At 37.6% G+C, this 14,124-nt stretch overlaps 2 protein-coding genes across 6 annotated transcripts in view; both read right to left on the bottom strand.

Moving 5' to 3' along the window:
• Positions 1–14,124, bottom strand: part of COPS6 (COP9 signalosome subunit 6) — a 182,919-nt gene that overhangs the window by 143,101 nt on the left and 25,694 nt on the right. The gene's annotated exons all lie outside the window — the stretch shown is intronic.
• Positions 1–14,124, bottom strand: part of LOC138142237 (zinc finger and SCAN domain-containing protein 31-like) — a 58,765-nt gene that overhangs the window by 17,731 nt on the left and 26,910 nt on the right. For 2 of the 3 annotated variants that reach the window (XM_069063291.1, XM_069063293.1), the window contains exon 4: positions 7,463–8,845. In XM_069063291.1, the coding sequence (XP_068919392.1) occupies positions 7,545–8,845 (1,301 nt within the window). In that variant the 3' untranslated portion in view covers positions 7,463–7,544. Of the gene's footprint in view, positions 1–7,462; positions 8,846–14,124 lie in introns of those variants that run through there. The other variant, XM_069063292.1, reaches the window with a different exon arrangement.

Raw genomic sequence — 14,124 nt, forward strand, 5'->3', positions numbered from 1 at the left:
AGTTGCCCAAATTAACTGAAGAGGAAGTAAAATACTTAAATAACCCCATCTCAGAAAAAGAAATTAAACAAGTCATCAGTGAACTCCCTAGGAAAAAATCTCCAGGGCCAGATGGATTTACTAGTGAATTCTATCAAACATTTAAAGAACAATTGATTCCAATACTCTACAAACTATTTGGGAAAATTAGCAAAGAAGGAGTCCCACCAAATTCTTTTTATGACACAAATATGGTACTGATACCTAAATCAGGAAGAGATAAAACAGAGAAAGAAAATTATAGACCAATCTCCCTCATGAATATAGATGCAAAAATTTTAAATAAAATATTAGCAAAAAGACTACAGCAACTTATCACACTTTGGTCAGGTAGGATTTATTCCAGGAATGAAAGGATGGTTTAATATCAGGAAAACCATCAGTATAATTGATCATATCAACAATAAAACTAGCAAAAACCACATGAATATCTCAATAGATGAAGAAAAGGCTTTTGACAAAATACAACATCCATTCCTATTAAAAACACTAGAAAGAATAGGAATAAATGGAGCCTTCCTTAAAATAATAGGTAGCATCTCTTTAAAGCCATCAGCAAGTATTACATGTAACGGGGAGAAGCTAGAAGCATTTCCAATAAGATCAGGGGTGAAACAAGGATGTCCACTATAACCCCTCTTATTCAATCTGGTACTAGAAATGTTATCAGTAGCAATTAGAGAAGAAAAAGAAATCAAAGGAATCAAATTAGGCAAAGAAGAGACCAAGCTATCACTCTTTGCAGATGATATACTTAGAGAATCCTAGAGAATCAAGTAAAAAACTACTTGAGACAATAAATAAATTTGTCAAAGTTGCAGGATATAAAATAAACCCACATAAATCCTCAGCATTCCTGTATATTTCTAATGAAATTCAACAGCAAGAGATAGAAAGAGAAATCCCATTTAAAGTTACTGTAGACATTATAAAATATTTGGGCATCTACCTGCCAAAACAAACCCAAGACCTATATGAACACAACTACAAAACACTTTTCACACAAATAAAGTCAGATCTAACTAATTGGAAAGACATCAATTGCTCATGGCTGGGTCGAGCTAATATAATAAAAATGACAATTACCTAAATTAAATTATATATTTAGTGCCATACTAATCAGTTTACCAAAAAACTACCTTATAGAGCTAGAAAAAAATAGTAACAAAATTCATTTTGAAGAACAAAAGGTCCAGAATATCAAGGGAATTAATGAAAAGAAATGCTAGGGATGGTAGACTAGCTATACCAGATTTTAATCTGAACTATAAAGCAGCAGTCCTCAAAACTACTTGGTACTGGCTGACGAATAGAGTAGTGGATCAATGGAATAGATTGGGAACACGAGACTCAGCAGTCAATGACTACAGTAATCTACTGTTTGATAAACCCAAAGACCCCAGTTTTGGGGATAAGAACTCAGTATTTGACAAAAACTGCTGGGAAAACTGGAATATTGTGACAGAAACTGATAGACCATTATAACACCATATACCAAAATCAACTCTAAATGGGTACATGATCTAGGTATAAAGACTGATACTGTAAGTAATTTGGGAAAGCAAGGAATAGTCTACCTGTCAGATTTGTGGAGAGGGGAAGACTTTATGAACAAAAAAGAATTAGAGGGCATTATAAAATGCAAAATGGATAATTTTGATTACATTAAATTAAAAAGCTTCTGAACAAACAAAGCAAATGTAACCAGGATTAGGAGGGAAGTGGAAAATTGGGAAAGAATTTTTACAACCTATGTCACTGATAAAGGACTCATTTCTAAAATATACAGAGAACTGAGTCAAATCTATAAGAATACAAGTCATTCCCCAATTGATAAATGGTCAAAGGATATGAACAGGCAGTTCTCAGAGGAAGAAATTAAAGATATTTATAAGCATATGAAAAATGCTCTAAATTACTATTGATTAGAGAAATGCAAATCAAAACAACTGTGAGGTACCATATCTCACCAGTCAGATTGGCTAAGATGACAAAACAGGAAAATGACAAATGGTGGAGAGGATGTGGACAAATTGGAACGCTAATGCATTGCTGGTGGAGTTGTGAACTGATCCAACCATTCTGGAGAGCAATCTGGAATTATGCCCAAAGGGCTATAAAAAATTTCATACCCAGCAATACCACTTCTAGGGTTGTATCCCAAAGAGACCATAGAAGTGGAAAAAAGACCCATATGTACAAAAATATTTATAGCATCTCTTTTTGTGGTGGTAAAGAACTGGAAATCAATGGGATGCCCATCAATTGGGAAATGGCTGACCAAGTTGTGGTATATGCATATTATGGAATACTATTGTGCAATAAGAAACGAGGAGCAGATGGACTTCATATTTACCTGGAGAGGCTTATATGAACTGATGCTGAGTGAGAAGAGTAGAGCCAGGAGGAATTTGTACACAATTACAAACACAATGTATGTGTGACGACCAACTTTGATAAACTGGACTCTTTTCAGCAATTCAGAGTCGTAAGTTAACCCCAAAAGACTCATGATGGAGAGAGATGATTACATCCAGAGAAAGAACTGAGTTTGAACCCAGACTGAAGCAAACTACCTGCTCTTTTTCTTTTTCTTGTTTGGTTTTGTTTCCTCTTTCCCATTGTTCTTTCCATCTGATACAATCCTTCTTTATAACCTGACCAATACCTAATGTGAAATTATTTGCAGATAGTATACTTGATTGTATGCCACCATGGAGGGGGGCGGGGGGGCAAGGAGAGAAAATTTGAAACTCAAGGAATTGTGGTAATGAATCTTGTAAACTAAAAGTAAACAAATTAATAAAGTTTTGTTAGCACCTAACTGCATACTATGTTCTGATTATTCTTTTTATTTCTTCTGGTTTTTTCACCTTGCTCATCTATTATTTTATTCATTTGAATTTCTGCTTTTTTCTAATAATATTATTTTATAATTATAAATATTATATATATAATTATAAGTTATGGGTTTATCAATTTTATGAATCTTTTTAAAGAACCAGTTTTTTGTTCTATAATTTCTATGCTTTTTTTTTTGTTTCTAATGGATCTCTTTCCCCTCTGATTGTTAATATCTCCTCTATTGTGCTTATTTTAGGTTTGCTTATTCATTGATTTTCTAATTTTAAAAAATGCATATTCAACTCATTCATCCTCTTCTTTTTCCCCCCTGTTTTGTTAATGTATGTTATAATTTCCCCTCTGAGGACTACTTTAGCTGCATCTCAGAAATTTTGGTATGTTATTTCATCATTATTATTTTTCACATAATTATTGTTTTTATGATTTGTTCTTTGTTTAAACTCATTGTTTAAGATTTCATCAAGTCTCCATTTGGGTCTGTATCTTTTGTTTGTCCCTGAACCAATTTCCATTTTTATTGCATTATAGTCTATAATTTCTGCCTTTTATATTTGTTTGCAATATTTCTGTACCCTAGTGCATGGTCTGTTTTTTTTAAAAGTTCCATGTGGTACGGAAATATATGTATACTCTTTTGCTGTCCCATTTAGAAGGAAGCATAGGCTTTTATCTTTAGTTTCTTTAGAAATCTGTTCAGTTCCATATTTTCCCTTTTGCTTATCTTTCTGTTAAACTAATCCAAAACTTAGAGAGGGATATCAAAATCTCCTATTGCTACTGTGTGGGTAAGTCTTCTTGAAGCTCAAATAATGTTTCCTTTATGAATTTGTATACTAAGGAATTTGGAGAATATAAGTTTATTGTTATCTATGGTTCCTTTCAGCATAATATAGTTTATTTATTTCTTTTTATTTTTGAATATCTGGGGTTTTTTGCTTTATCTGATAACATGATAGCAACTCCTGCTTTTTTAAATTGACTTAATGCAGTGTAAATTTCTCCCATAACTAGTTTTGTGATTGCCTTTATTTTCTAAATGTCTTTCTTATAAGCAACTGATTGTATAAGGTTTTGTCCAATCTATCACTCTTATACAGTCTGCCATTCATTTTTGTTTTATTGGATTGTTTAATACACTCATATTTAAAGTCATAAGAGCTAGATCTATATTTTCCTCCATTTATCTCTAAAATTGTTTTCCCCCCCAAGTTTGATTTTTTCCTCTTCTGCTGTAAACACAATATTGTGTTCCTTCAGTTACTTTATTTTAATCTTTTTTTTTAAAGGATTGTTTCTACTGTCTTTCTTCCTCTTACCCTTGAGCCTTTCCTTTTGTCACCTTTTTCCTTTTAGGGTTTTTAAAAAAATCAGTTCATTTTTCTCTCTGCTTTGATCAGGTTCTATATTTTATTCCCCTCTTTCTTTCTTTTAGTCAAGAAGACTTCCCTTTCCTCTAGTCCTGTTCATTAGTTTTTAATATTTCTTTTTTTGCACCCCTTTCTAAAAAAGGAGTTCTCTTACTCCTTTCATTATCTATCCTCTCTGCTTTCTCTAGAAACTCATTCTTTGTTTCATAACCCCTGTAATTACCTGGTCTTTTTCTTTTCTCTGTATTCTTCATGTAACAAAATCTTCTACGGTATACATTCTAGGCTTTCCCCTCTAGGTGCTTTCTGCTACTGCCTTGTAGGGCTTACCCTGTGACTCCTCTTTTCCACTGTGCCTCACTCTCAGAATAATGCCAATTATTGTAGGTATCAGAGAGCACACTGTCCATAGTGGGGGCCTTCCCCCACCACTTATGTATGCCCTCTCTTGTTGACTTTTATTTTTCTACATTTACCTGGAAATCTCCTCCCCATATCCATGCTCTTCCATTCTTCCATGTGCAAGTCTCTCCCTCACCAAAAAAACAAAAACAAAAACAAACCCCACCACTAAAAAATGGATGTTTCCACTTCTACTTCCAAAATAAGGCCTCCTTCTTTTCCCTCCCTTTTGAATTTTTCCCTCCTCCACCTCACCCATTCCCCTGTAAGGCTTTTCTCTTTCTGAGACCACACAGGTCACCTTCCCTCATTGCTAGCCCTTGATTTGACCCTCGTGCATTACACACTCCTTTCTTACCTCTGCTCCCCCTCCTTACTTTTATGTAGCCTTCCATGTTGCAATGTAGTCCCAAAAAAGAAACACTGATTCACGTGTAAGTAGAGTGTCACCAAATTCTGTTCATAAAGCCCCCTATTCACTTCTTCATTGATAACTCTACCAGATTTCTGCCTTCATTCCTGTCTCCTTGTGTACATTTATAAAGAAGTCTCTTTCTAGTTTTTTCTGCTGTCACTCTGTTGCTGTCTGTATTTATTTACTCCAGTACTTCTGTTGATTGGGATGTTTGAGAAGCAAATAATCTCTTCAGTTCTGATTTTCTTTCTAAAAATTGTTTTAAACTCTTCTTTGTTATTGAACATCTATCTTTTGTCCTATATGTTTAAATTCCAGTTTGCAGGATATGTCACCCTGGGCTGCATTCTGACCTCCCTTGGTCTCCAGAACATTTCCTCCTCCTTTTTCTAGTGGGTGCTGAATAGTCTTGCATTATTCAAAAGTCTCTTTCTTTGGATTTGAAGCTCTTCCTCCTGATGACTTGCAGAACTTGTTGTTTCTGAATTGAATTGTTAAATTTAACCATTATGTGTCTTGGAGTTTTCAGCCTTGGGTTTTTCCTGGAGGTGATCTGTGAATTCTTTCAATTAGAATTTCATTTTCTACCTTTAGAATTTCTAGGAAGTTCTATTATTTCCTTTAGTTATGGGATTAGTCTTTTTGGTTGTCTCTCTGTACCCTGATTTCGAGATGTAGGTTTTGCTTGCAAAGTGAGCATGGTTTCTTTAAATGTTATTCTTTTTTGCTTATCTTCTTCTAGGTTGTCTTTCCCTTCTATGTTTTTGCATTTTTTGTTTTTATTCTCTATATTATTATTATTATTGGTTAGGCTTACCATTGCAGATTCAAGTTTTCCTATTCTGCTCATTAATTTTGCTGTGTAAGACAAAAATTCTGCTCTCACAATTCCCATTTCTCTTTTAAACCACTCAGGAACAGCATTTTGTGGTTTCATATTCTCCTCAAATTCTACAGATTTCCCTGTCTCATCAAGTATTGGATCATTTTGCTTTATTTGCAGTATTTATTTATAGATTCCTGATCTTGTTTACTAGATCTAGGGACCATATTTTCTTCTGTTGTTACTGCTTTTCATGTTGATTTATCTATGTTCAAAATCTTTTGAGATTTCTTCTTCCTGAAATCTTTGGTACTTTCAATCTTTTCCTCCCTTATTTTCCTTATCACTCAGTCCTTGATGCCCTCTCCTCTGATAACAATTTCCTAAAGGGATGGATCTCAAAGTGTCTGCTACACTGGGCAAACTCATAGTTCACCAGGCTAGGACTCTGCTCCTTTTCGGCAGTCAGAAATGGCCCCAGCTGGGTGCTGTGCTCTTTCTCTCAGGCTTTGTAGAGTGTTGCACAGTCTCCCATATGCATAGCGTCCTGTCCTCGTGACCTGTCCCTCAGTTTTTCAGTTCTCTGGTCCTACACAGGAAGTATAGAGCTTTGCAGTACTGGTGCTTCTGAGTTGCAGCCCCTGGCAGGCTTTTGCTCCTGACGGGCTGTGGCTAAGCTAAGTGTAAAGGCTCAAGCAAACTTCTGCAGTCTAGAAGTGGGATCTCCACACCACTGGAAAAAGTTGAGGGGGAAACAGAGTATAGTGGTGGGTTTTGTTTTAGAGCCTGTGTTTTTGTCTTTGCTGCTAGTAGCATGGGAGGCTGGGGAAGGGTGTCATTCATTATGACAAAGATGGATTTATACTATGGATGCAAGAATGCTTCAACATTAGGAAAACAACATAATTAATTATACAAAAATAAAAACATACAAGACCACCTGATTTTCTCAATAGATGGAGAAAATGCTTTTAACCAAGTATAACACTCTTTTATGCTAAAACAATAACAACTTACCTATAAAGTATAAATTTGGAGGTACTTTTTTTTTTAAAGCAATTGAGGTTAAGTAACTTGCTCAAGGTTACACAGCCAGTTATTTCTGGGTGGGTGCTAAATATCTGAGCCCGGACTTGATCCTAGGTCTCCTGACTCTGGGACCAGTGCTCTTACTCACTGAACCAACTGGCTGCCCTGGTACCTTTTTTTTCATATCATAAAAAGTATCCATCCAAAATCAAAAGCAAGCTTACTAAATAATTAGACATTTTCTCAATAAATAAAGGAGTAAAGCAAGGATGCCCATTCTACCCACTACTGTCTGATATAATTCTAGAACTGCTAGCACCACCAATATGAAAGAAGGAAATTAATAGCGTAAAGATAGGCAAAGAAGAGATAAAACTATCCCTATTTACTGGTAAGGGGATGGTTTACTTAGAAAATTCTAAGGAATCAACAAAGGTACTAACTGAGACAATTAATACCATGTTTCCCCGATAATAAGACACTGTCTTATTAATTTTTTTGGACAGAAAAACACCAGAGAGCTTATTTTCAGGGGAGGGCTTATTTTAATGAACATTGACAGCAATTTTAATAAACAGGTAAATATGAACAAAAAAATGTACCTTTATTCAATAATGATCATGTCATCTTCTTCAACAACATCGTCATAAGTGTCCATACCCTGAATTCTGTCCTGGATGTCTTGCGCCTCCATTTCCTTCAGAAGAAGTGGACCCAATCTGTCATGTCCAGCAATATAGCTGTCTTTAAATGAATATGTCTTGTCCAGGTAACCTGCTCGTAGTGCCTTGGCGACACAGCTGTCAGTAATTTTATCCCATGACTTCTTCACCCAAGTCACGACTTCTTGCAGACAGGGCTTCACAAAGTTTCCACGCTGATTTCTTTCCATTCTATTTTCAATGTAGTCATTGACTTCCATGCGCAAATGGTCCTTGAATGGCTTCTTTATTGCAATATCAAGGGTCTGGAGATAGGCAGTCATTCCTGCAGGAATCATTACTTGATCTATTCTTCTCTCTGCAAGGAAGTTCTTCATTTCTTTAGCGCGGTGAGTGCTGGCTGAATCCCAGACTATCAGACCTCTTTGGTTACCTCGCATAACAAGTGGCAGCATTAAATCAACCCACTTTCTTATAACGGCTTGTGTACACCAGGCTTTTTCGGTTTCAAGAACGTAAATGCCAGATACACGTTCAATCTTATCTTTCTTGCCCTTACTGATGATTAGAGGTGTGGCTTTCTTTCCATCCAAACGAATTGCCAAAACACAGCTGACCCGTGCACTTTCATAGCCAGTGGTGGGAATGTAGATTGACGTTGCACCCCTGTGAGGAATTGTTGTTTGAGATTCTTGTCCCATAAACACTGCAGTTTCATCCATAGCAATCATATTGCAGGTTTGGTACTTGGAAATGTCGATCCTATCAATAAAGGACTTGAATGCAAGTGCACGTTTAATAACTTCAGCATCTTCCAGCTTAAACAGTGTTGTTGATCTTTTTAGGGACAGTTCATACCGTTGAAGGAAACCGTCCAACCAGTGTTGTGATGCTTTGAATCCTTCTGAGACCATTTCAAACTCTGTTGCCAGTGAAAGGGCAAATGCTTGAATATCAGCCCTGCGCACAACCAAGGCCTTTGCTCTCCTGTCAGCAATCCATTCACCAATGAGGATCTCCAAGTCAGGATATAAGGGCTGCCGACCTGATCCAGACCTGCGCTTTTTCCCTTTTCCCTCATCCACCTGTTGATTGAGGTTATTATAATCTGCTCTCCATTTTCTGACCATTCGAAGATCCAAAAGTTTTTCTTTACAGAAAACTGCAAGATTCTTGCCATGTGACTCCTCTACAATTGCTTTCTTATACTCAACAGTATAGCTCTTCCTTTTTGTACTCATGTCTGGGGGTCAAAACAGACAGAATAATAAAATTATGACCATCAGTCCTTCTTTTCATTCCATCATGTCCCCTGAGTTCTTTTTTCCTCCATCATGCCCTTTTTATCCTCCATCATGCCCCCTCACTCCCGCTTACATACTGGGTTTTTATGTTGTCCTGCCTCAGCTCTCCTCCGCGGCACTGCTCTCAATGGCGCCAGAAAGCAAATCACTGGGGAAGAACAGGATAACGCGCTCATTGCTGCAGCTCTGATTGGGATGCAGCTCGGAGCGCGGCGTGCGTTTCACTGGGGGGGGGGACGGTGCATACAGAGGGTACCGTAATGTAGCGTGTAGCGCAGGGGATCACCTTCACTACAGTAGCTATCTCAATAGGGCTTATTTTCGGGGGAGGGCTTATTTTCAGAATAGGTCTTATTATCGGGGAAACACGGCAGCTTTGGCAAAGTAGCAGGCAATAAAATAAAATAAATAATAATAATCACAGAATCCAAAAGGCAATAGTAGAAAGGAATAACTTATTCTAAATAAATTTTTATCAAATGCTTTATTAACTTATAGTTTACATTACTTATTTACATAAGATTTTGAGTTACAAATTTTCTCCCCATTTTTCCCCTACTCACCACCCCAAAATAGTGATCCCACTGGATATCCCCTTCACCAATCTGCTCTCTTCCATATCTTCTCCCATACCCCCTCCGAGTTTACACTAGGGCATGGTGGATCTCTATATCCCAGTGCCTGTATATCTTATCTCCAAGTTACATGTAAAATACTATTAATATTAGTGTGTGTATGTATATATATATATATATATATATATATATATATATATATATAATTAAATATTTGATTTTAAAACTTTGAATTCCAGATTCATTCCCTTCCTCTTTTGTTACCCACCCTTACTGAGAAGATAAACAATTCAGTATAGGTTGTACATGTGTAGCTATGCAAAACATTTCTACAGTGGATATATTATAAAAGACTGACTATATTTCCCTCCCTCCTATCCCATTTCCCACTTGTTCTATTCTCTACTTGGATCCTGTCCCTTTTCAAAAGTGAGTGCTTCCAACTTCCCTCCCCCCCAGCCTGCCCTCCCTTCCATCATCCTCCTTCTCATCCCCTTTCCCCTACTCTCCTGTAAGGTGAGATACCCTATTTAGTGTGTATGTCACTCCCTTCCTAAGCCAAATTCAATGAGAATAAGGTTGACCCATTCCCTTTTGACTTCCTGTTCTTCCCCTCCTTTGCAACCATTTTCCCTTGCTTCTTCTATATGAGATAGTTTACCCCATTCTGTGTCTCCCCATCTCCTCTCATTATATTCCTCTCTGACCTCTTAATTTCACCTTTTAAGTATCATCCTTTCCTACTAAATTGGTCTATTCATATGCCCATATACCCTCCTATATAGACATATATATGTATATAGATATATATTTATATACATTTCTATTCCCTTCAACTATTCTCATACTGAGAAAAGTTTCATAAGTCACAATTATCATTTTTCCATGTAGGGATGTAAATAGCTCAACTTTGATAAGTTCCTTATGATTTCTTTTCCCTGTTTACCTTCTCATGCTTCTCTTGCTTCTTGTATCTGAATGTCAAATTTTCTCTTCAACTCTGGTATTTTTTCATCAAGAATGCTTGAAAGTCCTCTATTCCATTGAATGACCATATTTTCCCCTGAAACATGATACTCAGTTTTGCTGGGTAGGTGATTCTTGGTTTTAATCCCAGGTCCTTTGACCTCTGGAATATCATATTTCAAGCCCTTCGAACCCTCAGTGTAGAAGCTGCCAGATCTTGAGCTATCCTGATTGTGTTTCAATATTCAAATTGTTTCTTCCTGGCTGCTTGTAATATTTTGTCCTTGATCTGGGAATTCCGGAACCTGGCTATAATATTCCTAGGAATTTTCTTTTTGGGATCTTTTTCAGGAGGTGATTGGTAGATTCTTTCAACCTCCATTTTGCCCTCTGGTTCTAAAATATCAGGGCAATTTTCCTTGAGAATTTCTTTAAGGATGATTTCTAAGTTCTTTTTTTGATCATAGTTTTCAGATAGTCCAATAATTTTTAAATTATCTCTCCTGGATCTATTTTCCAGGTCAGTGGTTTTTCCAATGAGATATTTCACATTGCCTTCTATTTTTTTCGTTTGTTTGGATCTGTTTAATAGTATCTTGATTTCTCATAAATTCACTACCGTGTTTCCCTGATAATAAGACACTGTATTATCATTTTTTTGGACAGAAAAACACCAGAGGGCTTATTTTCAGGGGAGGGCTTATTTTAATGAACATTGACAGCAATTTTAATAAACAGGTAAATGTGAACAAAAAATGTACCTTTATTCAATAAGCAAATCACTGGGGAAGAACAGGATGATGCGCTCACTGCTGCAGTTCTGATTGGATGCAGCTCTGAGCACGGCGTGCGTTTCACGGGGGGGGACGGTGCATACAGAGGGTACTGTAATGTAGCGTGTAGCGCAGGGGATCACCTTCACTACAGTAGCAATCTCAATAGGTCTTATTATCGGGGAAACACGGTAGTTTCCATTTGCTCCAATCTAATTCTGAAGGAATGATTTTCCTCAGTGAGCTTTTGAGATTCTTTTTCCATCTGGCAAATTCAGCTTTTTAAGGCCTTCTTCTCCTCATTGCCTTTTTGAGCCTCTTTTGCCATTTGAGTTAGTCTATTTTTTAAGGTGTTATTTTCTTTAGTCAGGTTGTTGACTCTCATTTCATAATTTTCTTGCATTGTTCTCATTTCTCTTCCCAATTTTTCCTCCACTTCTCTTATTTGGTTTTCAAAATCTTTCTTAAGGTCCTCTATGGCCTGTAACCAGCTCATATTTTTCTTGGAAGCTTTTGGTGCAGGAATTCTGACTTCACTGTTTTCCTCCTGTTCCATGCTTTGATCCTTTTTGTCCCCAAAATAGGAGTGTAAAGTTGGGTTGCTCTGTTTGCTTTGCTTCCTTTGCCTGCTCATGTTGCCACTCAATTACTTGACTTTTGGGCTTTTTGCCACAGAGCAGGACTCTGCCACCAGATGGGGGAGCTTCATCTCAATGGCTGGGGTTTTCTCAGCTGCTGAAGGTATTATTTGGGTGCTCTCTCTGAATCCTCCCCACACTCTGGCCAGCTGGTCACACACCCCAGGACCTCTACCCTAGACTACAATCCAGATCCAAGCAGGTCAAAGCAAGAGTGATTACCCCTCAGACTGGTCTCTTGGTCCCCCTATAATCTGCAGGCCAGCAGCTGAAGCTGCCATGGACGCTGCGCCTCAGCCGCTTCTTTCTCCAAGGCGTAAAGTCCAACTATACTCCTGAACTACTGGATTCCAAAGTTCATACTGCACTGACCTCTCACTTTGTCCTGAGCATTTAGGGGTTGATAATTCTGGAAACTGCCACAGCTGCTGGTGATCTGAAGTCCCTCCAGCTGGCGGCTGGTCAGGCCCACCCTGTGGCTAAAACCTCCAGCTCCTGTAGGGCTGGGGTCGGCTCCCAGAGCACTGAGCTGGCCACTTTCTGCTGGCCTGCCTGGCTGTCCTCAGCAGGAAGTTAGGTTCTCTGTGTTATTTTGTGGGTTCTGTAGCTCTAAAATTTGTTCAGAGTCCCCTTTGACATGAATTGGGGGAGGTGGAATCTGGAGCCCTGAGGAAGTCCTGTTTCTACTCTGCCATCTTGACTCCACTCCCCTATTCTAAATAATTAAAACATGAAAAAAATATGTGGAGATTAAACTACCAAAGCACTTGTATTTTTAAAAAAATACTTGTATAGAGTCAATTCCAAAATGTTTCTCAGGAAAATAACAAAAGCTTAAATAGCTGGAGGAATATTCAGTTTTAATGACTGGCATAAAGTTCTCATATACAGGATATTTTTGAGCAGCACTTACAGCACTTATAGCAGAGCACTGAAGATAAAGTAAATACCCATCACCCAGGGAATAGCTAAACAAACCATGATACATGAATATAATGGATTATTACTATACCATAAGAAATGATGAGTAAACTGAATACAGAGAAACATGGAAAAATTTATACAAACTGATGTTGAGTGAAGTAAGTTGAACCAAGAAAATAACGCACAGAATATTTACAACAATGTAAATAGAACAACAAGCACAAAACAATCAAAACTGAATGTTGAATTACAAAGAACAAGTAGGCCTCAAAGAAGAGATTTGAGAATATACTTCCCCCTCCCCTCCTTTGCAAAAGTGGGAGATTCACAGAATGAAATACTGGCATGTATTTTTTGGAGGGAGTAGGGTGAAAGTACCCATTTCAGGGGCATGGAAGACAGTGTAGCCTGAAGAGGAATAGTTGGCTTGGACACACTCCTTAAAGTACAGATTCTGGAAGGAACCAGCCAATCAGATAAAGAGGCCTCAGGGGAGGAATGTATTTCTAATGTGTGAAGTCCAGAGGTAGATCAAGCTTCCAGGGAAGTGTATCAGGAGTGATGTTCCTGGAGAGAACTTCATTAAAAAGAGACTAAAAGAATAAAACCTCCAAAGTTCAAGGATATGAATTCTAATAACGACTGGCCATTCTAGATCAAGAAAACATTCTTCAGAAGGCAGCAGAAGCACCAGTAAAACTTCTGACCTCGATTGGTTAAGATGACAAAACAGGAAAATTATAAATTTTGGAGAAGATGTGGGAAAATTGGAACACTATTGCATTGTTGGTGGAGTTGTGAACTGATCTAACCATTCTGGACAGCAATTTGGAACTATGCCCAAAGGGCCATAAAAATGTGCATACAGCAAAAATCCAGGCTGTATCTCAAAGAGATCATCCAAGTGGGAAAAGGTCCTGTATGTACAAAAATATTTATAGCAGCTCTTTTTGTGGTGGCAAAGAATTCGAAATCAAGGGGATGCCCATCAATTGGGGAATGGCTAAACAAGCTGTGGTATATGAATGTAATGGAATACTATTGTGCTAAAAGAAATGAGGAGCAGATGGACTTCATAGCCTGGAGAAACCTATATAAACTGATGCTGAGTAAGGAGAGCAGAACCAGGAGAACATTGTACACAATTACAGACACATTGTATCTGTGATGACTAACTTTGATCGACTGGGCTGTCCTCAGCAATGCAAGGTTATAAGACAACTCCAAAGGACTCATGATGGAAAAAGCTATTCACATCCAGAGAAAGAATTATGAAGTCTGAATGCAGATTGAAGCAAACTACTTGTTCTCTCTCTTTTTTGTTTTGTTTCTTCTTCCTCAT

The sequence above is a fragment of the Petaurus breviceps genome, unplaced genomic scaffold, assembly GCF_028583685.1.
Source record: "Petaurus breviceps papuanus isolate PSGF00001 unplaced genomic scaffold, PetGlider_PUasm1.0 90537, whole genome shotgun sequence".
NCBI lineage: Eukaryota > Metazoa > Chordata > Mammalia > Diprotodontia > Petauridae > Petaurus > Petaurus breviceps.